This window comes from Populus nigra, chromosome 2, assembly GCF_951802175.1.
Source record: "Populus nigra chromosome 2, ddPopNigr1.1, whole genome shotgun sequence".
In the NCBI taxonomy this organism is placed as follows: Eukaryota; Viridiplantae; Streptophyta; class Magnoliopsida; order Malpighiales; family Salicaceae; genus Populus; species Populus nigra.
This window is the reverse complement of record NC_084853.1, coordinates 35,286,151-35,309,508: the sequence shown is the minus strand read 5'-3', so window position 1 is coordinate 35,309,508 and position 23,358 is coordinate 35,286,151. Positions and strand designations below refer to the sequence as shown.

The window sequence follows — 23,358 nt, the reverse complement described above, 5'->3', positions numbered from 1 at the left end:
TTCTCATTTAGTCCTCATCTTATATATTATATAATGTAATTTAGTCTAATTACATTAAATTTATAAAATCTAGGAAACACAGGGTAAGATATGACCAAGTCTTTTTCACTGAAGCTTATTAGTAGAATTCTTACAAATATAAAACTATTTTTAGGAAGTCATTTAATGGAAAGTAAAAAAAAAATGATGTGTCATTTTGAAAACTACAACATTTTCCAAGTGTTTTGATCAATTTTCTTCTTCTTCTTTGCAAATTTATCACAATTGATTTTCTAAAAAAAATAAAGTCTTAATGATATGAACCCAGAGGATAAGAATCTTTAAACCCATAAATAAGATAGAAACTAGAATTATATTTAAAATAATCCAACCTAATGATTACTTAAACCAAGAAACTTAAGTTATTAGATAAAAAACTATAAACCTTTGATTACAACGAATCAAGAACTAAAAGTATAAGGATGAATGCCACAAATATAAAATTCTTTGATAAGTTTGAAGAGTTCAATAAAAAACCAAAAGTATGAGAAACCTTGGACACATACAATATTATTTCTGAATAAAACCAAGTCTCTAAAAAGTTTATGGGTTCAAGAGTTCTTACCTTTCGAGCTCGCATCACCTAAAATTTTCCATTTACTAAGATATATAGAACAACACATCAAAGTTAGTACCAAACCCTGATTATCATCACAATCATCTAAAATCTTCTCTGTCTAATTTCAATTGAAATAATATTGTTTTTGGGCCACAATCACTATTACTTATTCTCATCATCACCAATTATGATTCCTTAAAATTAGGTATTTCAAATCACAAATCTGATGGAACTCGAGCTATTCATTGACTATAACATATGTTTAGGAATATAGAAAATGCTAATGATGGAGTTTAGCTATAGACACTCATAAGTCTGACTTTTAACATAGAAACATGGTTTTGATTTATAATAGATGCAACCTTTTATGGGCTATGCTTATTCTAGTTTTCCTAGTAATGATCCCACAACACTTCAAAATGAGTAAGTCACTTTAAATGAATATCACTTTAATGTTACTTAAGTGAAGAGATAGTAAACAAGTATTTCCTTAAATATAGATCTAAGGCCAACATCTAGTAAGAACACATTCTAAGATGAAAAAGGAAAACCATTAAGTAATTATAGGAATAGTTGCCAATTAATGGAGTCTCTCTCATAAAAAGTGACAAAGAAACATTATTATTTAAAATTGAAAAAGGATTTTAATCCTCTAATAGGGTTAACTTTTATGTTTTAAATGTTTCTAGCTCCATAGAATCTTGATTTTTCAGATAAGCTACAACTTCTGGCTAGGTTTCATTGAACTTTATGATTCTTCCGTTGGTCCTATTTATGGCCCTCACATATCTATGTTATAATGATTATGTTACTAAAAGGTATTGTTGACCTGTGAGTCACATGTTAATATTTATATATTTTGATGATAATAATTAAATAAAAATAGATTTATGATATACTTGGTTGAGATTAAGTTTAAACAAGTTTATATGAAGATCATCAACAAGTATAGAGAATTAAATGAAGAAACAAATCAATAAGTCCAAGAAACAAGGTAAATAAAGACTTAGTTCTTAAGGATTCATTTTAGTGTTTATTATGTAAATATTTATATCTTATTTGATGGCATAAATTAAAATGAATTTACAAATTTCACATTGCATGTATTATAGGATTGATATGCATTTAGTCGGTTCAAGATTCACTAGGCTTGTAATTGTTAAAACTAGATTTTAAGTTGAATTGGTAAACCGCTTGGCCATTTCAAATGAACCAATTGATTGCTTTTTCATTAGAGATGAACACCTGAGAATCTACAGGAACTAGTCGACTGATTGACTTGACCAATTTGAACTGTTGGCCTTTTAGCTATTAGAGGAATAGTAACGGCTATAAAATGACTAGTTTTTACTAGAAATATATATATATAATTTATCTAATTGAAGAATTAAGTAAAAAATTTGAATATATATTATATAGAAGCTATTTTAAGAGCAAAAACGACTTCAAATCATCAATCTCAAGAGTATAAATTCCCACATTTACTATACATACTTAAACACCTTTATACATTCTAAATGTTATTGAGTAAGCCATAAAGATATAAGCTTCAATTTTATTATCTACTTTTTGAGATAGTGTTATTACATTTTAAACAATTGCAATCCTTTAAGAGTTTAAGTGAAAAAAGTCTTGGCCATTGGTGAGGTACTTCACCAAGATAAAAAAATCTTAAAGAAGGTATTTATTCAAGTGGAGAAAAAAGGGTTTGGTGAAGATTTATTAAGGACATTGTAATCTTTAGCTTGGATTAGTAAAGAATATAATACTTAAGACCGGTTTAGTACTTGGGGTGTGGATGTAAGTTTGTCAAACCTCGTTAAAAATCGAGTTTGCAATGTCTATTCCTATACTCTTTACTTTAATTATATTTTTGGTTAATTGTGTTAATTGTATTTAATTGAGTTAATTGTAATATTTGTTATTATTAGTGAAACACCTAATTCACGCTCTCCTTTTAAGTGTTATTGTTATCTTAATCCTAGAATAACATGTATGCCCCATGATTTAAAGTACTTTTCCATGAAAGCATTTTTTTTCATCAATTTTAGTATAATACCACATATGAAACTGGTCTCTGATTTGTTTTCATAATGTTTAATTTTCCTATACATTTGTCTTTATGTTTCATACCTTATAACTTATCACTACTTATACCAACTTTTAGCAAGTATTGGCAGTTAAGAATGTTGAAAGTGATTATTTTTTAAAGGAATGTTGGATGTTAGGCATATAATTGATGGTTTCAAACTCTTCAATGACATCTACTTGGCTTTTTCTTTCTTTTTTCTTTTCTTTTTCTTTTATCTTTTATGACATCTTTAGGTTCAAAATACTCTCTTGTTGTTATTGTTGGTTAAAGGACTATTGTAGTATCTATAAGGAACTGCATATATCTAGTTTCATAAAGGCTTTTGGCCTATAATTGTAAGTTCCGGTCCTAAATGAAAAGACTTTTCCATTCTTTTTAGTTTTTTCATTTGTTTTTCTATAAAAGATTCCCTAATGTTTGCAATTGTCATGCATTTTTTTCCAGTTAAATCATTAATGACATTGTTTTTGATTTTTCAAACCTTTTAACTTAAAGTTTTATCCAATGAGCAAATTCTTATACAATATCAATAACATTGATAGTTATTCAATTAATTGACTATTAAGTTCATCTTATAATCAAATTTGTCTTTCTATGGTCATTGTATCTCATATAATAATGCATATTTGTGAACTTTATGGAATGCTTAGATAGGTTGTAACTTTAGGTTTTATGGTTTTCATTAAATATAAAGATTAAGAATCATTACATGAATTGCACTTACATATGTTGTAACCTTTTTCAGGTTATAAGGTTTGCTTTAAACATAAATTTTAGTATTGAATTGGTTATTCTATATGTCTAATCACATGCAAAAAGAGTTGCTTGTATTAGCAGAGCTGTCCTTGGACCACTTTACATGTGGTTTATGTTACGTGCATTATTTTATGGTTTCATATCTATATTTTTTTACCGTATTAATCACATATAGTTGTCTTATTTATAAATAACAACTTTATAATTATATATTTTAATAGAATCAATTGTGTTGATGTGATTTTAAAGTTGTCAACTTAGGATGTTTGATGAGTTTTTTTGAGATTTTTTTCTTTGGCATGTGTTGCCTTACAACATTGTTGAATAAGCTTTATGAAAGGAGTCTGGTTACCAAGTACTAACTTTCTATTGTACCAATATGATGTGAATTAATGTTTTTTGTTGAGCATATCTAGATGTTGTCTGGGGATTCAAATCAACATTTGAATATTTATGCAGCAGGCATGACATCTAGATAGTTTTGTCTCAAATCAACATTTCTTACTCTAGCAATTAATGCCTCATTATTTTCTTTCTATCAAGATTGAAGTACATAGAATGTAAGGAGGATATTTCATACTAACTTTTTGTACCTTTCTATATTCATGTATGGGTTTCTTCTTCACCATATCCTCAATAACCAACAATATCTTTTAGAATATAATTTAGATAGGATCATTGAGTTGGAGGCTATAACACAAAGCAGCAAAAACCTTAAGCATAGGGACAAGTAACACACGTTTTGTAATTGGCAAGCAAACATGCACATTTAGGACATGTTTAAGATTGTGGTAGCGGTTGCGGTTCAAAGTGTTTTTCGCTTAGAAATGCATCAAAATAATATTTTTTTTTCTTAAAATTATTTTGGAGATCAGCACATTAAAATAACCTGAAAATAAAAAAAAATCACAAATTTTTTTTAAAAAAAATTAAGGGAACACGGTTTGCATCGCATTCCCAAACGAGCAATTATAACATATGCTTTTACTACACCATTTCCTTTCCTGTCTGCTTTTACATATGCAAGTTTCTAAGTTATGGGTTTTGTATTAGTTCAATAAGCAGGAAAGCAAACCCAAAGGTTCTTATGTCATGTCTACTCCAATATTTTTTTGAGTTGATTTTTCCCTTCTTTAATATAGAGGGTTTATTTTCTTATTCTTTTTTTCTTAGGGGGGGGATGGTTGATATAATAGGTTAATATATATTAGGTGATATGGTTGTAAATATGTATAGTAAGAATGATAGTAGCTTAGGTGATTTGATATTGACAGATTTTATTGATCTTTGGTTTTGGGATTAATTGATGGGTTGGCTGAAAAAGTATTATCATGTAAAAAAATGTATATTTAGGATATGGACATGACAATTTGCAATTGTAATTTTGAAACAACAAATTGAATGAAATTCAAAGGATTAGATATAAATTTAAATGAGAATCTTCATGTTTAATAGTAATTGGGTTGTAAATAAAAATATTCTAATGAAGAAGTGCCTAGTCAATTGATTCATTATTTATCGCAAGTCAGATCAAAAGTTTTTGTTAATATATAAAAATAAATATGCATGTGTTGTCATCATGTTTTTTGACATCAACAAAAAAAAATTATGAATTGAAAATTTAGTGTATATATTTAATAAAATAAATTGAAAACCACATACACCAATAAATGTTAAAAAGTATTCACACTACACTGCATGTAGGATTCCAAGTTAATTTTTAACATTGTAGAAGAAAGTGCCACTGTTGTTGATGCGTATTATTGCATCATGATTTTTTTAATTGAGAAATGTAATGGTGCTAGTTATCCTTAATTAAATAAATTTAAAAATATATAAACTAGTAAATTAAAAAAGAGTTGTTAATAATAATTAAATACTAAAATAAAAGGATAATCTATATTTAAAGTGGAATAGATAAGTCCTTAAAACAAAAAATAGATAAGTATGCAAATATTTAAATTGATGTTTTATTTTAATTTATATGTTTTTATTTTTTTTATCTCGGAGATTATTGTTCTTACCAAGAATAAATTATTTTTATTTTTATAAATAAATTATGCAAATACAATTTATTTATATCAAATATAAAAGAAAACAACTTAAAGATGAATTACAATAATCTATTTAAAACATTATAAAAATAAAAAATCATTAAAAAAATATAATCGCTATTTAAAAAAGGTTGGCTAAACATTTAAAAATTAAAGACAAATATTATTAATTTAATTTAAATTAAAATAAAAATCAATGCAAATTATATATATATATATATATATATAAAAGAATAATTAAAATTACAAAAACAAAAAACAAAAGAGGTTAGGTGCTAATAGACCTAGTAGGCCAAGCTTGTGTACCTAGCCAGCTGCCTAAAAGTCTACACATGCCTGGGTTGATTTTTTTTTATGGAGCGAATAACACATCATCCACTTTATTATTATTTTTAGTTGACAATAGGTTGTTTGAAATATTTCTCGGTAACTTCTAATAATTGAAAAATCAAGGTTCGAGTTTTGAACCTCAAAAACTTATTTTCACATAATAAATATCTTTATAATATCAATAAATCAATCCCTCGTCTCAAAACGCCTTTAATTTATCCAAAAACAAACTAGAAAAAAAATTATGTCTTAATTTTAATTTGCTTTTTTCCAGTATGATGAAAGATAAAAAACACTTCAATGAAACCTACCTCGTAAAATGGAACCAGTTGAAATTAAGAATGATATTTTTGTTGCTGCAATGTGAGAACTGATGATTTTCTCTCTTTTTTGGTATTTTTTAACAACTTTCTCTCTTCATCTTTAAACCTATGGGCTGAAAAATAAATAAAATAAAAATTTAGACACAAAAAACTACAAAGATTGTAGAGGAAGAACATGAAAAATAGGTGGATTACAAAGAGCTTTTTCATGTGAATTTAAGATTGGATACATAGTTTTTCATTGTTTTACAGTTTGGTTCTTTTTCTTTTAATTTTGTTTTTTTACTATAAATTATAAGATATTGGTCATTAAATTAATCATAAAAAGATGCAATTAAAAAAAAAATAAACAACAAAAACAACTATGAATTACTATAATAAAAACCCATTGGCTTTTAGTTTATAATTAATTATTTTCTCCATGCAATTGTATTGTTAATTCTCGTAAAGGATAAGAAGTCTTAATCAAGTAAAGTTATTCAATATTTTTGCCAAATTTTCTTGAAATTTACATCATTTCAATGCATAAATATGCATGTTAGAATGAAAATATAAGTGTTCAACTATTCATCAACTTTTTCATCAAATTCTCTCTGGTACATAAAACATAGAAATTAGACGTAAATTGTATAAAAAAAATTAAACAAAATGATTCAATTGAGAAAAGTAGAAAATGTTTTGGATTTAATTATTAAAATTTACAGATTTGGATGCAATTGAAAGTGAGTATATAGGTTTGGACTAAGTTGAGGTTTCCCCCTCCAATTTTCAGGCAAGGTGGTTTTGTTAATGAATGAAGTATCTGTCACAAGGACCCAATTGCATAAATAAAAACCTCTCTGCTGCCACTAGAACCTTTGGATGTGGGTCAAACCAAATGTTATTTCAAGCGAGGAAAGGAGCGGCATGTCGTTGATCCACACCTAGCAGAAATGGTTCGCTAAGTTGACATGTCGGCGGGTAGCGCGTTAAAGAAGAAGGGAAAAAAGGACCCTTCTCAAGCCAAAGCCAGCCATTGTTGAAGGAAAGAGTGAAGATGGGAGGAGTGAGACAGAGAGCGATGACTACAACACTTCCAAAGCTGATACAAAGTCTCCGAAAGGAATGCCCAAAGCCAAGAATAAAGCAGTTGCCATCGCTGAGACGCGCTTTCTCTCTCTACGATCAGATCAATCTCATCGACAACGTCCCTGAAGACCAACTCCGTTTTCAAGGGTATTATTAATGATTTCCTTTATATTTTAGTAAATCAATTTTATAATTTATTCAAATAATCAAAATCCTTTTCTTTTTTTTGAAAGGTATACTGATACGGGATTCAGAGTGAATGGGGTGGAGTATGAAGGTAGCTTGCTTTGTGTGGGCAACCTGCTCACCTCTTGGGCACCCAGTTCCTTCTCTCAGATTACTCCTGACAGGTCTCGTCTCTTCTCTTCCGTTCCTTTTTTTTTCCTTCCTTTCTGGGTTTCTTTTTTATCTTTGTTTTATTAAGCCATCCCATCAATCAGTGCTGAGGGTACTTTTTTGTTCACATATAAGGGGAATTGATAAAGATTATTAAGTTTAGTTAGCCCAAACTGATTTTAGTTACTGTTTTATAATGTTCAAAACCATGTATTCTTTCTTGGTAAACTGATAACTCGTGCATATTCGCAATGAAAGTTCAAATGTTAGGCTTTTTATTTGCTCCTTTTTGTGACATTTCGTCATTGTTGTGGCCATTTTGCAGTTTATCCATCTTTCAAATTGTGCGGCCTATACCAGGTGAGAGAGTGGGAGACTTCAATACCATTATATAAATGCGATTCTATAGGAGTGTTGTTTTAGCACTTTTACTTGATTTATTCCTTGGCTCATTGCATGCTGCTTAAAATCGCAAATAATGTGATGAGAGAAAATCATCTGGAACACAACTCGTGCTCATTTTTCTACTTTTGCATGCTCTCGTGCTATTTAGTATTTTTATTGTTTGTTCACATTAAACATTAAATTCATATTGAATGTTTGATCCCAAGTTGGCTTGGTAGACAATTTTTTGTCGGGACTCCAACTGTGGGCACAATTAGAGTTGAGGAGGTAGAAAGTTTCAAACATATCTTTTGTAATCATAGAATGTAAAGGATTGGTGGATTTTAATTAGAGGCCAATGAGGGGAAGGACTAGTGAATTTTAGTGCAGAGACCATCGAGGGGAAAGTTGAAGTTTCGTTGAAATCCAAAGAGGAGGAGACGTAAAAGAAGACATTTTATGGGGATGAATCCAAGCATGCTACTTACAATGGACAATCAAAAGCAAAGGTGAAGGGCAAAGGGTTCATAGCCAAATTCAGGTTGCTTTATTTGCAATGGAAAACACTTTGCAAGGGATTGCCTAAAAAGGGTACAACTTAAGTTGTAAATAGCACACATTAATCCATACTAATTGTCATAAAGACAAAATATTCACACAAATTTTAGCCCATTGTGTGACAATCTAATCCCCTTATACTCAAACCTTTTTCTCACTAATTCGCTTGTGTTTGCCTACAACTAAGTGTTTCACTCACTCGAAGAGGATTTCCTCACTCTTGTTGTAAACAAGTGGAATATACATAAGCAAATGAACAGAACAATGCACAAAAATTATACAAAAAATATCATTTTTATTATACTTTTAACAAAAGAATTACACAACCATGTGTGTGCTATGGACTTAACTTGCATGCTATATAACATTTTATAGTTTATTTAAAGAACAAAATAAGCAAGTTACAAATGAAAACTGTCTCGCCAATTTCTAGTAAACTTTTGAATATATAACTACAAGTTTTGGCTAGTTTTATCCCAATAAATAATTGTCGATAACTGCTGCAACTTCATTGTTTTGCCTTCCACAAACAATTAGGCCAATTTGTCAAAGCCCATGTTGTCAGAATTGTTGTGTTTTTGCTTGTGTTGGACAATCCATCATTCAAGTCAAAATTCACGCAATGTATGAACCTAATGCTCGCACATACTGTTTTACGATACCTGTTGATTTTGCCACTGTCCATGTGGGTTGCCAATGCATGTGGCATCTTTTAGGTAGTGTTTTCATTGGTGTGACTTTGCAACTAGACTTTTAACAAACCTCTCTTACCAGAAAAACCGGAAGCCCTCGTCAAAATATAGATGCAAGGTACTCTTATACGTTGTCTTTAAACTATCATAAATTTGTGTTCGCCCCACTTCACCAAGAGCTCCATTCATTGATTTTTTTATGTTGGTCAAGTCTATGGTGGTCTAGGACTTTGACATTCCCATTGTCAAACTACTTTTGAATCGTAGGAGGTGCACATTGTGACTTACTTCTCTTTGGATTTTCATGAAATGATTTCAAGTAGCTTGCGTGGAATATAAGATGAAGTTTCAGCCGTTCCGGTAACTTTAGCCTATACACCACTGCTCCCACCTTTTCCATGACTTCAAAAGGCTCGTCGTATCTTGACACCAGCCCTTGATGTCATGATGCTTAGATTGTTTGATCTAGAATAACTGAGAATAAGGGATTGCTCTAGTACTAAGATGGACTTAAGAACAAGAGACACATAAGACAAACAAAGGCAAAACTAGGATTGTGCTGAGAAAGTCTCTGATACCGTGACAAACTTAGAAAATTTTGAGCATGAAAAGTTATGTTCCCTTTATGGAGAATCGTTATTTATCTTGAATATGATTACAAGTTAAATTTTAGCTCCTATAAAATAATTAACCTACCATATATATATTTTCCGAACAACTAACCTACAACTAGTATTTACTAAAAAAGGAAAGAATAAGATATTTACAAATATAGAAGGTAATTGTCAAATGTTTTTAAAAGACAACTAATTCTTTTGACAGGTTGTGGATGCTCTAAGTAGGCGAGTGTTTGCTATTATGCAGTTGGAGTCTGATAGGGTGGAGAGACTACACTAGGCAACCAAGGAAGACATAACCTATACGAAGTTAATCGACCTCATATGAGAAGGGACAATATGACAATGTTGGTTGGAGAATGGCCTTTTTAATGCAAAAGGGGGTTAGATATATGTTCTGAGTGGGAAGCTGAGGAAGCACTTCATGTCAGAGACTCATGACCCATAATAAGTAGGCTATCTAGGACAAGAAAAATGTTGGTTCTCTTGTCCCAAACATATCATTGGCTGAAGATGGAAGAAGTCATAGAGTTGTAAGCAAGACATGTCTTATGTGCCAACAAGACAAAGTGTTGCGGCAAAAAGAAGTGGCTTGTTTCAGCCTATGCCAATTCCAGCAAGACCTTAGGTATCGGTCTTGATAGATTTTGTTGTGGGGTTTTCGAAAGATGATGGAATGAATGTTGTAATGATGGTCGTGGACATGTTCACTAAGTATGCAAAATTCATTGCCACTGCGACACTATGCTAGGCTAAGGTAGTTGTGGGGTTCTACCAAAATGTGGTGAAATATTTCAGAATTTCATTGGACATTGTCAACAATTGTGATGTTTGATTCACGCTCAAATTTTGGACAACACGTTTAACTTGTGGAACTAGGCTAAAAATGGGTAGATTAAGAGATGAAAGCTTTGTTGGAGGAGTGCATGAGACATATGTGACGACAATGCAAAGAAACTAGTTAGAGTTGTTGGATAGTGCTTAGTTATGCTACAACCTCCTCAAATCTTTAGCAACAAAAGCAAGTCCATTCGAGTTGGTGTTGGGAGGACAACCCTAAAAAGCAAGTCCATTCGAGTTGGTGTTGGGAGCACAACCCCAAACTCTTGTGGAGATAGTGATATAGAGATTTGGTGTGAAAAGTCCAACTACATGCAAGTTTGCTAAGGAGAGGCTTGAGCTGTTTGAATAGGTTGATGATAACTTGCGTAAAGTGAGCAAGAGGATGCAAAAGTACGTAGGCCTGAAGAGGAGACCCCTGGAGTTTGACAAAGGTGACAAGGTGATGTTCAAGTTAACTTTGCAGATTTAGAAGAAAATCATTAGGCAGAATAGGGATAGAGGGTTGCATTTAGGTTAAAAGTTACTGGAGTGGCTAAAACTTTATCATATATTCCTTGTGAACTATTTAAAATCATTCCATGAAAATCTAGTGAGAAGCAAGTCCAGCGGACACCTCCTATAATTTAGAAGTACTTTGACAATAGGATTGTCACAATCCTGAATCACCGCATTCTTGGTCATGCATAAGAAAAATTGGCGAACCAAATTCTTGGTGAAGTGGGAGAAGAACCAAGAAGTTTTGTGGTAGTTTGAAGACAAAGTACAGAAGTACTTAGCTTCTATACCCCGACAAGGGTGTCAGACTTTTCTAGTAGAGGAGGTTTGTTAGAGACCTAGTTGCAAGGGCATGCCAACAAAAACGTTGTAACAAAGGATGTCGTGGGTATTGACAGCTTGTATGGAGAAGGACAAAATTAGTAGACAGCATACAACATTATGTGCGAGCATTGGATTAATGTCTTGCACGAATTCTGACTTGGATGATAGATTGTCCAAGACAAGTAGAAACATGATAATTATAGCAACATGGGTGTTGATAGAGTGACCTAATTGTTTGTGGGAGGCAAACCAAGAAAGTTGCAATAGTTATCGGCAGTTACTTGCTGGAATAAAACTAGCTTAAACTTGTAATTATCTATTAAAAAGCTTGTTGGAAATTAGCGAGACAGTTTTTATTTGTAACTTGCATATTTTGTTCTTTAAATAGGCTGTAAAATGCTATATAGGAAGTAAGTTATGTGCATAGAGTACACACAAGGGGCTTGTGTAATTTCTTTGTCAAGAGTTTAATAAAGATTGTGATTTTTTCTATAATTATTTTGCATTGTTCTGCTCATTTGCTTATGTATATTCCGCTTGTTTACAACAAGTAAGAATGGGGAAATCCTTTTAAAGTGAAGGAAACACCTAGTCATAGGCAAACATGACTGAATTGGTGAGTATGGGTAGAGTCTAAGTGGACTAGATTACCGTACAATGAGCTAAAATTTGTCGTGTGATAATTGATAGAGTAATGATGAAAAAGAGATGACTAGTGAAAAATATATATGAATTGTGCTTAATTGGATGTTGGATGTGGGAGGGTCCTATATATGAATTGTGTTTAATTTACCCCTTTCATGCTAACAAATGTATTTTTGGAGACTGGGCAAACTGGCTAGAAGACTTTTATTAGTGACATCTAGTCAAAATGTGTAGTGACAGCATGTCTCACCTGAATGGTATGTTTCTGAGGTTAATAATACTAGCAGGATCCATGCGTTGCACCATACTTATGGATGAAATTCCTGCTATATCCACCATGCACTTGTGCATGAGTTTATTGTTTGACAAGGCATAGCAAAGGAGATTTCTTTGTTGCTTTCCTGTGGTGTTATTTACTTGCTCCTCGCACCATGATGTGCCCAGCTTGATCTCTGTTTCCTTTTAAAAAATGTTCGCCCTTGTTTCCTGGAAAATGGTTTTTGAAAAGTGCACAGTCAAACCAATATACATGGAATGTTGATAAATATAATGCAGCATTTACCACTTAAGAGTGCAACAGAGTACATAAGGGGCAGACTTATTCCTAGTGTGAATTCAGGAACTTAGGATGTAGCATGGTCATGTTGAATGGGAATGCCATGTTGGACTGGTAACTAGATAATATAAGTTCCTTCACTAGTATTTCTATGACTTGATTCATAAAATGACTACCTGTGATACTAGCAGTGTGAAATAATTGGGGAATATTTTAACTAGAAGTTTCACTTAGTGTTTGTGAATTTTTGGACTTTACTTTTCTAACTATACTTGATTGTTAACAAACATATAATAATTGGATCACTGAGAGTTCTTTTCAAGATTTATCACCCAAAGATATGAAATGCTCTCTCAAGTAGGTGTGGAAAATTGTCATATCTTACTGTGACTCTGCTGGTTTCATTATAAATGTTGTTTTGACTCCTGACTCCCTTTGTTAGCCGATTCACCTGTGAATTTTTGTTTCAGAGATTTTGATTATTGGTTGTGGAAGATACACTCAACCAGTAGATCCTGAACTCAGGCGCTTCATTCGGTCTACTGGCATGAAGTTGGAAGCTGTTGACTCGGTATTCTTTTTTATATAGCTTTTTCTATGTATGAGAAAAAGTAAACCAAAATTTTGAAATGACTAGCAATGAGTTTAAACAATGACAAACTTACATACCAGGTTTGTTTGATCCATATGAATTTTGTAATTGTTTATGGAATTTTCCAAATTGTAAATTGCCTTCTTGTAATCTCTGGATGATTAAATAGCAGTAAATGTTCTGTTTGGAAAGGAAAAACCTGATAACCTTCCCAGAAAAACTGATGACAGATGTCAAATGCATTCCTCCCGCATTTTAAACTTGATGAAATGTTGCTGACTTCCACTACAATTTTTATGATACCTTAGCTTTATTTTGTTGCAGAGGAATGCTGCATCAACCTACAACATACTGAATGAGGAAGGGAGGCCCGTGGCTGCTGCACTTCTCCCATATGGAGTATCTTCATAATGCCTAAATTCTTGAGTTGCATCCTTTTCCAGTCAAATCTCCATGATTACTTGGCTGATTTCACCTTTATTTCACGCGAGGCCTCTGGAAAGTCCTTAACTTGCTACATAGCCAGTAGCGACTTGCATAAGATTGTCAATTTACATGTATTTAGAGAAAGGTTTTTGTTAGGATGTGTAATGTTCTGCATTTCTTGTGCTGATAAGAGAGGCTCATGCTACAAATGACTCTACTGACATTTTAATATCATCCATTCCTTTTGATTTCCTTGCTGGTTGTTATTTATTTGTTTATTATCAGCCTTCTTGGTGGGATGTTACGCTCTGATCTTGAAATATCGGTATTTTTTCACTAATATTTTGGGTGAGAGGTTGTTAGACCCTATCCTTGATTCAATGTCTAGGTTTCGATACTTGTGAAATGGGCAATAACTCCATTACTTTGTTCTTGTTCTTGTTCTCGTTCTTGTTATTTGTTTAGTGGAGATTTCATCATTATTAAGAATGGGTTTCCTATTATTTGATAATTATCCCATTTCTACAGCTATCCAACGATAATAAATACATGGATGTTTACATTCCAAATATAAAATGATAAATAATTAACACATTTTTAAATTTTGCTTTTTTTTTTTTCCATTCATATTAGAAATATGTATTTGGTAAGAACATGAAACCTCATAGTTGGGATGGCAATGTATTAATTTCATAGCTAGTTAGATTAAAAATATTTTAAAAGTAAGAAAATTGTTTAGGCCACAAAAAATTATTAGATATTTTTATTAAACTCAACATATTGAGTCAATCTTAAATTCTCTTGACCTGACTTCTTACTTAACTCGGGTTTAAAATTAACTCAAGCGAGAATTGATCTAACATGATCTTGTTGACTTGATGAGTCTGAACGCAATAGATGACCAGTAAAGAGTATGGTTTAACTTGAAAAATTTTAAAGATAATATTTTTTTTAATAAAAACATCTACATATGCAGGTTGACTCAGGTTTCTCAGCTTAACCAGCTAATCCTGTGACCTAGATCACGAACTTCACTGGGTTTAACTATTTTTTACTTAATAATATGATAACAAAAATAAACGCCCATAAAATTGAGCGTAAACCAAATATAGGGACAATTGTTTTAGACTGCGATAATCTCATAGAAAACAAATTAAAACAAAATTATAAAGACCAATTCAAAATTAACCAGATGTGAATTGAAAGATGAAACTTAAAAACAAAGAAATTATTTGATATTGTTATTAAACCGGACCTAGCAGGTCAACCTCAAAATCTTGACTCCTTGCGTAACTTAGGTTCGAAATTAACTCGGGGGTTGCTCTTATTGGACCCAATCAACTTAACGTGTTTAAAGGCAATCAAGATGATCAGTAAGAGTGTGGTTTGACTTTAAAAATTTTTCAGGATTACATCTTTTTTTTATTATTAAAACAACAATATATTGGATCGACTTAGATTTTGTGGCTTAACTCTCCAAACACATAATCCGGATCATGAGCTCCATCGAGTTTAAAATCTTTATTTTTAAAAACTATTTTTTATTTATGATATGGTAACAAAAATAAACGCTTGTAAAATTAAATATCAATATGTTTGTTTAAAACTATGATAATCTTATAAAAAATAAACTAAAATAAATTATGACAACCTATTCAAAATCAATAAAATATTAAATAATAAAATTTTTTAAAAAAACAAAAGCATTCGATCAAGAAGAAAAATTTGATGATATATTTAAAAAACAAAAAAGGAAAAAAAGGGTCCATGAATAGTGAAGTAGGTAGGAAAAACCCAACTTTTTAAAAAAAAACAAAAAAGGAAAAATTCGATCAAGAAGAAAAATTTGATGATATATTTAAAAAACAAAAAAGGAAAAAAAGGGTCCATGAATAGTGAAGTAGGTAGGAAAAACCCAACTTTTTTTAATATATATTAGTTAATTTCTAATTTAATTGAAAATTTTATATAATACAATTAGGCCCAAAAAATCAAATTAAAAGAGAAAAAAGTCTAAGGACCAATTTGTAAAAAAAATGAAAAGAAGAGAGAAAAAGGTACCAAATCGAATGGAGAAAACAATCTAAGTACTAATCTAAAAACCAAAAAAATAAAATAAAAATTTGATGAAAGAATGTCTAGATAATACTTTCCTTGTTCCTACTTTATATTTAACAGGGTTTGGGCCGATGAAAGAATTTTTCTATTGATAAAAGGAATATAGTGATTTGTGATTACAATATCACATTTAATAGTTAATATAAAAATAAATATTGAGTTTTATCTTAAACTATTGCATATGAAAATATAAATAATTAAATAAAAAATTAATTGCTGAAGAAATAAATTTGATGAAAAAACCAATATATTTCCCGGCTTCCTTTCTCATTTGTTAATATATATATATATATATATATATATATATATATATATATATATATATATAAATGCTTTTCATACCCGCTCACATGGGTGAATAACCACCAGGATGATTAATTTTGCCCTAAGGTATTAACACCTTTTTTTTTTTATGATCTGCAAATTGACACTCACAAATACAAAGTAATATTCAATTTTTTTCTCTCAAATTAGATAATACTAGATTACATGCATCGGCAATCCAAATTATTATTTTTTAAAATATAAAAAAAAATATTTAGGACATCAAAATTATTTGACATTATTATTAAACTTAACCCAACAAGTGAATATTGAAATCTTTCGATCCGACTTCTTGCCTAACCCGAATTTAAAATTAAACCATATAGGAGCTATCCTGATGTGACCTTGTCAACTTGGCAGGTCTAAAGATTACTCAAACAACCGGTAAAAAATGTGGTTTGAATTAGAAAAAAATAATTCAACATGATATATTTTTTTAATATTGGGATGTTAACATATTAGATTGACTCGGACCTTGAAGTTAATCTGTCAACTTCAAGATCTTAATGATGAACTCCATTGGTTTTAATAAAAAAAAAATTTAAAAATATTTCTCACTTAATTATATAATAACAAAAACAGACACTCGTAAAATCAAATATAAGACCAATATTTGGAATTTATTTAAGATTATAATAATTTCATTAAAAGTAAATAAAAAAAACCTGTCTCTTTCACAATAAAAGATGCGCTTGACACCCAACTCTCGTAAATGCATTACTTGTGATTTTATTTGCGCTTCGTCGTGGGTTGAATATTTTTTTCAACAAAAAAATAGACATGCAAGCTTTTCAATGTCTTTTTTTTTACATAAAAAAATCCTAATTATAAATTAAAAAAAACTAATGCATGAATCTAATTAAAAAAAATCAAGAATTATCTATGTCAATAAATGAAAAAAAATCATTGACGATAATTAAAAACGAAACTAAAAAAATAAGAGACAAATATAAATCAAAATATTTGATCTTGCAACATATGATATTTACCTAGTCATGTTTACCGAGTTTGTTTATTAAATTTAATTTCTTATTTAATCAAACAATAATAAAAATAGACTTGCACATGAAATTGATTGAATAAAAAAATATTATGAAAAGCTAAAATAAATAAATATATTATTTAAAAATAAATGTATATTATTTTTTAAAATAAAGTTCATCTATTTAAAAGATTTAAAAAAATATAGATGAATCAGAATTATCCTTTCAAAAATTAAGTACATATAATTTATTTTTTTAAAATCTCTATTTTAAAAATGTTAAATAACCTACAACAAAAAAAAAAATCATAGAGAAGGGATATTAATTGAAAAATAAATAAATAAAATATTTTAAAAAGAGAAATATAAAAAAGTTTCAATTAAAAAAAATAGCCGAGATGTTGTGGCTTAACCCATTAAACTTGAGATCTAGGTTATGAACTCAACCATGATCAATAATATTTTTGTTTATTTTTTTAACCTAAATATAAAATTAAAATATTAACAAAAGCTCAAAAAAAAGCCCAAGTGCGCGGTCTTATGACCCAACATGCTTGGGCCATGTAAGGAAGAGTCCATATTTGTCGCCTGCTCCTACTTTTTTGAAAAAAAAAATACATGAATGACATGTCATCTGCTGAAGTGAATGATGTGCCATCTGTGAGCTTAGATTCCAATCATAATTGTAATGGCTGGAAAATAAGGGCATTATTGTTTTTAGCAAAAAAAAAAAAAAAAACCCAAATTTTAAACTATTTCAACTAAAAAACACTTGATTAAACATTCTTAAAATACTTACAAACCAATCCATTAACTCAAGTTCAAAAATCCAAAATCAAACGGGTTAGATTTGGCTTTATTTACTTAAATCTATTTTTTCAAGCGACATTAGGTTCTAAACAAACATTATCAAGCCCCATTTCATCGTATAAAACCCGTGGAAGCTATTTTGGCGGTCAGAAATGGCATGGATGATGACTTTTTCTCTCATTACTAGAATTTAACAGTCTCTCTCTTTCCTCTCTCTAACTAGGAGACAAAAATAATAAAAATTAATTTTTGTACAAAAATTGAAATTTTAAAATTAAAAGGACCTAAATTGTACAAATTGTATTGTTTTTAAAGATGGAAAACCTAAGTGTATTTTTTGCAAAAACTCCGGACATGCACCTATATCGGTGCCTTTTAAATCTCGGTCATCTTTTAATTCCACTATTGCTTAAGAAATCAAAAGTAATTAACTTTCAATTAGGATCAAATTGCCTAAAATAAAAGCTTGAGGACCAAATTGAACAAAAAAGAACAAATAACATACAATAAGAGCCCGTTTGTTTTTACGTTTTAAAAGCGCTTTTGAAAAAAATTAAATTTTATTTATTTATTTAAAATTAGTTTTTTTTTCATATTATTTTACGTGCTAATATCAAAATAAATTTTAAAAAATAAAAAATTATTATTTTAATATATTTTTAAATAAAAAATATTTTAAAAAATAACTATTATTATTATTATTATTATTATGAATTAACTGTCTAAACATTGTCATTCCACGTTGAGAAGGCCATTCTTTTTAGTGATTTATAATACAATAATGAAATTTTAATTTTAAAAGAACTGGAAAAAAGAAATGAAAAAAGAAAAAGAAAAAGAAAAGAAAAATGAAAAGAGAGAGGATCAACAAAATTTAGTCACTGGTGGAGGAGAGCCAACAGAATGAATGCTGAGAACCTAATGAAGCTATAAAACCTCTTCCTCTCTCTCTCTCTCTCTCTTTCTCTCTCTCTACACGCATATACACCTGGAAAGAAAGAAAAAGGAAAAAAAAGCAAGAAATAAAGAAGGCTTCCGCAAGTAATGGCATCACTGCTTCAGTGTCCTACTTCATCATTTCCTTCTTTCTCCTCCAACAACCCCCGCTCCCCCTTCCCCCGCTTTAACTTCCATCTCCGTCACGCCGTCGTAAGTTCCTCTTTCTCTTTCCTTTTTTTCCCCTTTCTCAGTTCTTGATTGATCTACCATACTATTAATCCCTTAAAGAATTCTTGGAATAATTGCTTTCTTTTCTTTTGTATTTATTTGGTGTTGATTACTGCTGCTGCTACGAATACTCTTTTGATGCGTTGATTTTCTGTATCAGAGGTGTAATCTGGTGGAGCCCATCAAGTTTGCCAACGGCAAGCCTTACATCCCGCTCCTCAACACCTCGGCTCATCATTTATCCTCCACTGCCACTTCCCATTTAGATAACACTCTTCCACCTTTCAACAAACATGACACCAGGCTCCGCATTTTCTCTGGCACTGCTAATCCTGCTCTCTCTCAGGTAATTACTTCTTCTTCTTCTTGTTTTTTTTTTCTTTTACTTCTTGGAATGATTATTGCTGTTAATCTTTATCCAATAATTTTTTTTATAGGAAATTGCTTGCTACATGGGTTTGGAGCTTGGCAAGATTAAAATTAAGCGTTTTGCGGACGGGGAGATTTATGTCCAATTGCAAGAAAGTGTCAGAGGCTGTGATGTTTTTCTTGTCCAACCCACCTGTCCTCCTGCCAATGAGAACCTCATGGAGCTGCTGATTATGATTGATGCTTGTCGCAGGGCGTCTGCTAAGAATATTACTGCTGTTATTCCTTATTTCGGCTACGCCAGGGCCGATAGAAAGGTAATGCTTCCGGGAGCTGAATCGATAGATACTCTTGTTTCTTAGTTAATTTTTTATTCATTGTTTCAACTTTCTGGATTTTCAGACTCAAGGGCGAGAATCTATTGCTGCCAAGCTTGTTGCGAATTTGATTACTGAAGCAGGTGCAAATCGTGTTCTTGCCTGTGATCTTCATTCCGGGCAGTCCATGGGGTATTTTGACATTCCTGTGGATCATGTGTATGGTCAGGTAAAGAATCCACTCTACCTTCGACGGCTATTTCATTGCATTATTCCAAGATATAGCTATTGGAGTATGATATAGAGTTTTGAAATTATTTTAACAGTTCTTGTTATGCTGTCAGTATGGACCAGTGAGAAAGCCATGAAAACCTTAATTGCTGTAATTGTCTGTTCAATGGTAATTATTTGTTTTTTCTTTTGTGCATCACCAGCCTGTGATACTCGATTACCTTGCTAGCAAGACTATATGTTCTGATGACTTGGTGGTGGTCTCCCCTGACGTTGGAGGTGTAGCAAGAGCTCGTGCTTTTGCCAAGAAATTATCAGATGCACCTCTAGCCATTGTTGATAAAAGACGTCATGGACACAATGTTGCAGAGGTAAAATATGCCAAATATGCTGCTCTTTTCTTATGCTTCAAGATGGTCTGGTTGTATTGAGAATTGAGATAAAGATAGAAGCACTGTTTATATGCTTTTAGGTTCAGCCATGCTCTTTAAAGTTGAAGATCGAGTGCTCCCCTAATTCCTACCACCATCTGCTTTTCCCTTTGTTTCATGCGTTGAGGATTGAAATATCCATATCATGTTCCCTTCTTTTTATTTCCTCCTTTTTTATGGGGTTGAAACGGACACAACCTGATTTCTTCATATGCATTGAATTCACTAGATTGTATTTAATGATGTTACTGTCTGCTGAATGTCATCTTTCAGGTGATGAATTTGATTGGTGATGTGAAGGGGAAAGTTGCAGTTATGGTAGATGACATGATTGACACAGCTGGTGAGTTTTGCTCAAATCTTATTTGCTGTCCTTATCATGTATTGGAAAATGCATGCTGCAGAAGCTATGCCTTTATATCCTAGGTGACGTAGTTTGGGAAGAGGAAAAAAAATAAACACTAGTAGTTTGCCTTTTCTTCCGGCATCACTAGGATACTGTAGTCAAAGTTATCAGTACCACACATGAAGATGACTCACAGAAGGCTGAGGTCATGGTTTTCACTGGTCCAGCTGTTGGTAAACTAATTGTACCTTTGATCTGTTAGTGATAAATCTAACATTTAAAGTAACTTATCCAGGAAATCTTTAAAAATTAGTCTTAAAACAGTATCTTTGTGCCTAGTATTTTGAAACGGTGGATTTTTTTAATCTTATCTGGTTAAGTATTTGTTCCATAATTCAGTTTTGTCTGCTATAGTGTCAAAAACAGGGTCAAAGTTACTGAAGTCAGTTTTGTCTGTATAGTGTGCCAAAATCAGGCTCAAAGTTGCAGAAGTAAATATAAATTTCGAAGGTGTTACTAGAGGGTAATAATTATAACAGTATAAATGTAAAGTGCATTTGGTCATTCAATAGCCAATGTGTAATTTATGTGTAAAAGTTATGAAAATTTACGGTGTTTCACCTTTTTCCCTCTTCAATTTCTCACATGGTCCCGACGAATAAGCAAAGATTCTGATTCACAGTCGAACCAGTCTAGTCTTTGATTTGATCAGATGCTGATAGCCATTGTTCTTGCCTTTTTTTTCCCTGGTGATCTTACCCTATGTTAGTTGCCTAACATTTCAAATTCTTGTTTATTCATTGTTAAATGTTTCCTATGCACTATTTGTTGCAGGAACTATTACCAAAGGTGCAGCTCTATTACATCAAGAGGGGGCAAGGGAGGTCTATGCATGCACTACACATGCTGTTTTCAGGTATCTGGATATTATCCATTTCACTAATCTATGTAATGCGTGCTAGTATAAGATTATCTAATATCTTTAATAAATTGACACATCAGTTAGTAAATTTTTTTGTAAAAAAGAATTAAGCTAAATTTCTAGCATTATTTCTAGGAAAATTGTTTTCTCCTCAAAGAGTTGGTGCACATTTTGGACAGCATTGGTGTTGGGTTAAAAAATTAGAAAAGCATTGATAGCTTGGATTTCTAATGATGCATTGGATGTAGATAATATGCAGGTAACACTAGCATACTATCTCCATGTGGTCTCCGATCACTACAAATGAAGTCAAACTTACATACCAGATTTGACAGCAGCCATATATTTATCAACCAATAGATAGAACTTCTATAGGTCAAATTGATTTCTGTAGATCATAGATACTTTCCTCTTATCAATTATTAGAGCATATGATCGAATGTTCAGCAAACCTGCAACTGTGCATGTTAACCATGCATCTGATTGTTGTTGCTCAGATTTTCACTACCTTTTTCTGTTTGCAGCCCTCCTGCCATTGAGAGGTTATCGAGTGGTCTTTTTCAAGAGGTTATCATAACAAACACGATTCCAGTGTCAGAGCAGAACTATTTTCCCCAGCTCACAGTCTTGTCAGTAGCAAACCTCTTGGGCGAGACCATATGGCGTGTTCATGATGACTGCTCTGTGAGTAGCATCTTTCAGTAAAATTGGATCTATATGATCAATTACAAGTGAAATTAACACTCCACCCCAATGAAATTCTTTCATTTTTTCTTCCTGCATGAGGTGTCAATGTGTTGCAGATTTTGTTTTATTCTTTTCTTGGCGATGCATGCATCTGGAAGAATGAATGGTGCTGACATAGTGTAGCCCAAATTGTAGTCAAGAAGTTTGAAATAAAAAAAACCAAGGATTTAAGAAAAAAAGCCATTCCTTTTTAATTTAAAAACTAAAATGAATATCCTTACCATTCTTTTGATAGATTCTCAACTATTGCCATTGCTCCACATTTTGCCATGTGTCGTTCTTCCTTTAGGGTTCTATCCAAGTCATTGTAGTTTGGGGAGTTCAGATCATAGATTTATAACTTAATGGTACCAATAGATCAGATTCATTCTCGGTTTTTTTCTCATTGTCAGGGTGGCATTGAACCCTATTCCAGCTTGGGCATTGATTGATCAATTTACATGGTGTGTCTCCCAGCTTGAACTACTGCCAAATTTAGATTCGTCCTCGGGAAGTGTTACTGGATTGTAGAAAACTCAAACAACTTTATGTTTAGAGAAGTCATATCTTTAGTTTTGTATGGAGGACATGGGGTTGATTGGCAGATTTTTGGTAGCTTGAATTAGATTCCTTGTTTAGGTTTTTTCCATGTTTCTTATACTCCCGAATGTTTTGACTCCCGAATGTTTTGATGAGAAACTTTTGGAACAGATTTTTGCTTTATAAATGATGTATGCATAAAGGTATATCAGTGTTGGGTTGATTTCGTATCAATGGAAGCTCCAGCTCCACCGTTGTTATCTATATTTAACATGGATTGGTTTCTTGCTCGGGGAAAAATTCTCGTGAGAATTGAGAATGACTCGCCAGTTGGGTTAGTTAGTGTTTTCTGCACCTGGCAATGCTCGCCGATTTGGTGCTTCAGT

The 23,358-nt window shown here is 31.6% G+C and overlaps 2 protein-coding genes across 2 annotated transcripts; both read left to right on the top strand.

The window, feature by feature from the left end:
* Positions 1-7,086: 7,086 nt before the first annotated feature.
* LOC133681505 (uncharacterized) lies at positions 7,087-13,941 on the top strand. The gene is made up of 5 exons (XM_062104556.1): positions 7,087-7,368; positions 7,455-7,571; positions 7,883-7,917; positions 13,142-13,242; positions 13,588-13,941. Exons 1-5 carry the CDS (start codon positions 7,190-7,192, stop codon positions 13,672-13,674), a joined length of 519 nt encoding a protein of 172 aa, XP_061960540.1. The 5' UTR covers positions 7,087-7,189; the 3' UTR covers positions 13,675-13,941.
* Positions 13,942-18,842: 4,901 nt separating this feature from the next.
* On the top strand, positions 18,843-23,159 carry LOC133681922 (ribose-phosphate pyrophosphokinase 1-like). Its single transcript, XM_062105122.1, has 9 exons — positions 18,843-19,072; positions 19,251-19,436; positions 19,528-19,776; positions 19,862-20,005; positions 20,211-20,378; positions 20,712-20,781; positions 21,619-21,700; positions 22,231-22,390; positions 22,846-23,159. The coding sequence occupies exons 1-9, from the start codon at positions 18,968-18,970 to the stop codon at positions 22,882-22,884; spliced, it is 1,203 nt and encodes a 400-aa protein (XP_061961106.1). The 5' UTR covers positions 18,843-18,967; the 3' UTR covers positions 22,885-23,159.
* Positions 23,160-23,358: the final 199 nt, after the last annotated feature.

What these genes read in the sequence shown, in the direction of transcription:
- LOC133681505 (XM_062104556.1), top strand. Translation starts at nt 7,190, where the DNA reads ATGGGAGGAGTGAGACAGAGAGCGATGACTACAACACTTCCAAAGCTG. An exon ending in TCTCAGATTACTCCTGACAG is followed by an intron (nt 7,572 to 7,882) that starts GTCTCGTCTCTT and finishes GCCATTTTGCAG; the next exon opens with TTTATCCATCTTTCAAATTG. An exon ending in AATTGTGCGGCCTATACCAG is followed by an intron (nt 7,918 to 13,141) that starts GTGAGAGAGTGG and finishes TTTTTGTTTCAG; the next exon opens with AGATTTTGATTATTGGTTGT.
- LOC133681922 (XM_062105122.1), top strand. Translation starts at nt 18,968, where the DNA reads ATGGCATCACTGCTTCAGTGTCCTACTTCATCATTTCCTTCTTTCTCC. An exon ending in ACTACACATGCTGTTTTCAG is followed by an intron (nt 21,701 to 22,230) that starts GTATCTGGATAT and finishes TTCTGTTTGCAG; the next exon opens with CCCTCCTGCCATTGAGAGGT. An exon ending in GTGTTCATGATGACTGCTCT is followed by an intron (nt 22,391 to 22,845) that starts GTGAGTAGCATC and finishes TCTCATTGTCAG; the next exon opens with GGTGGCATTGAACCCTATTC.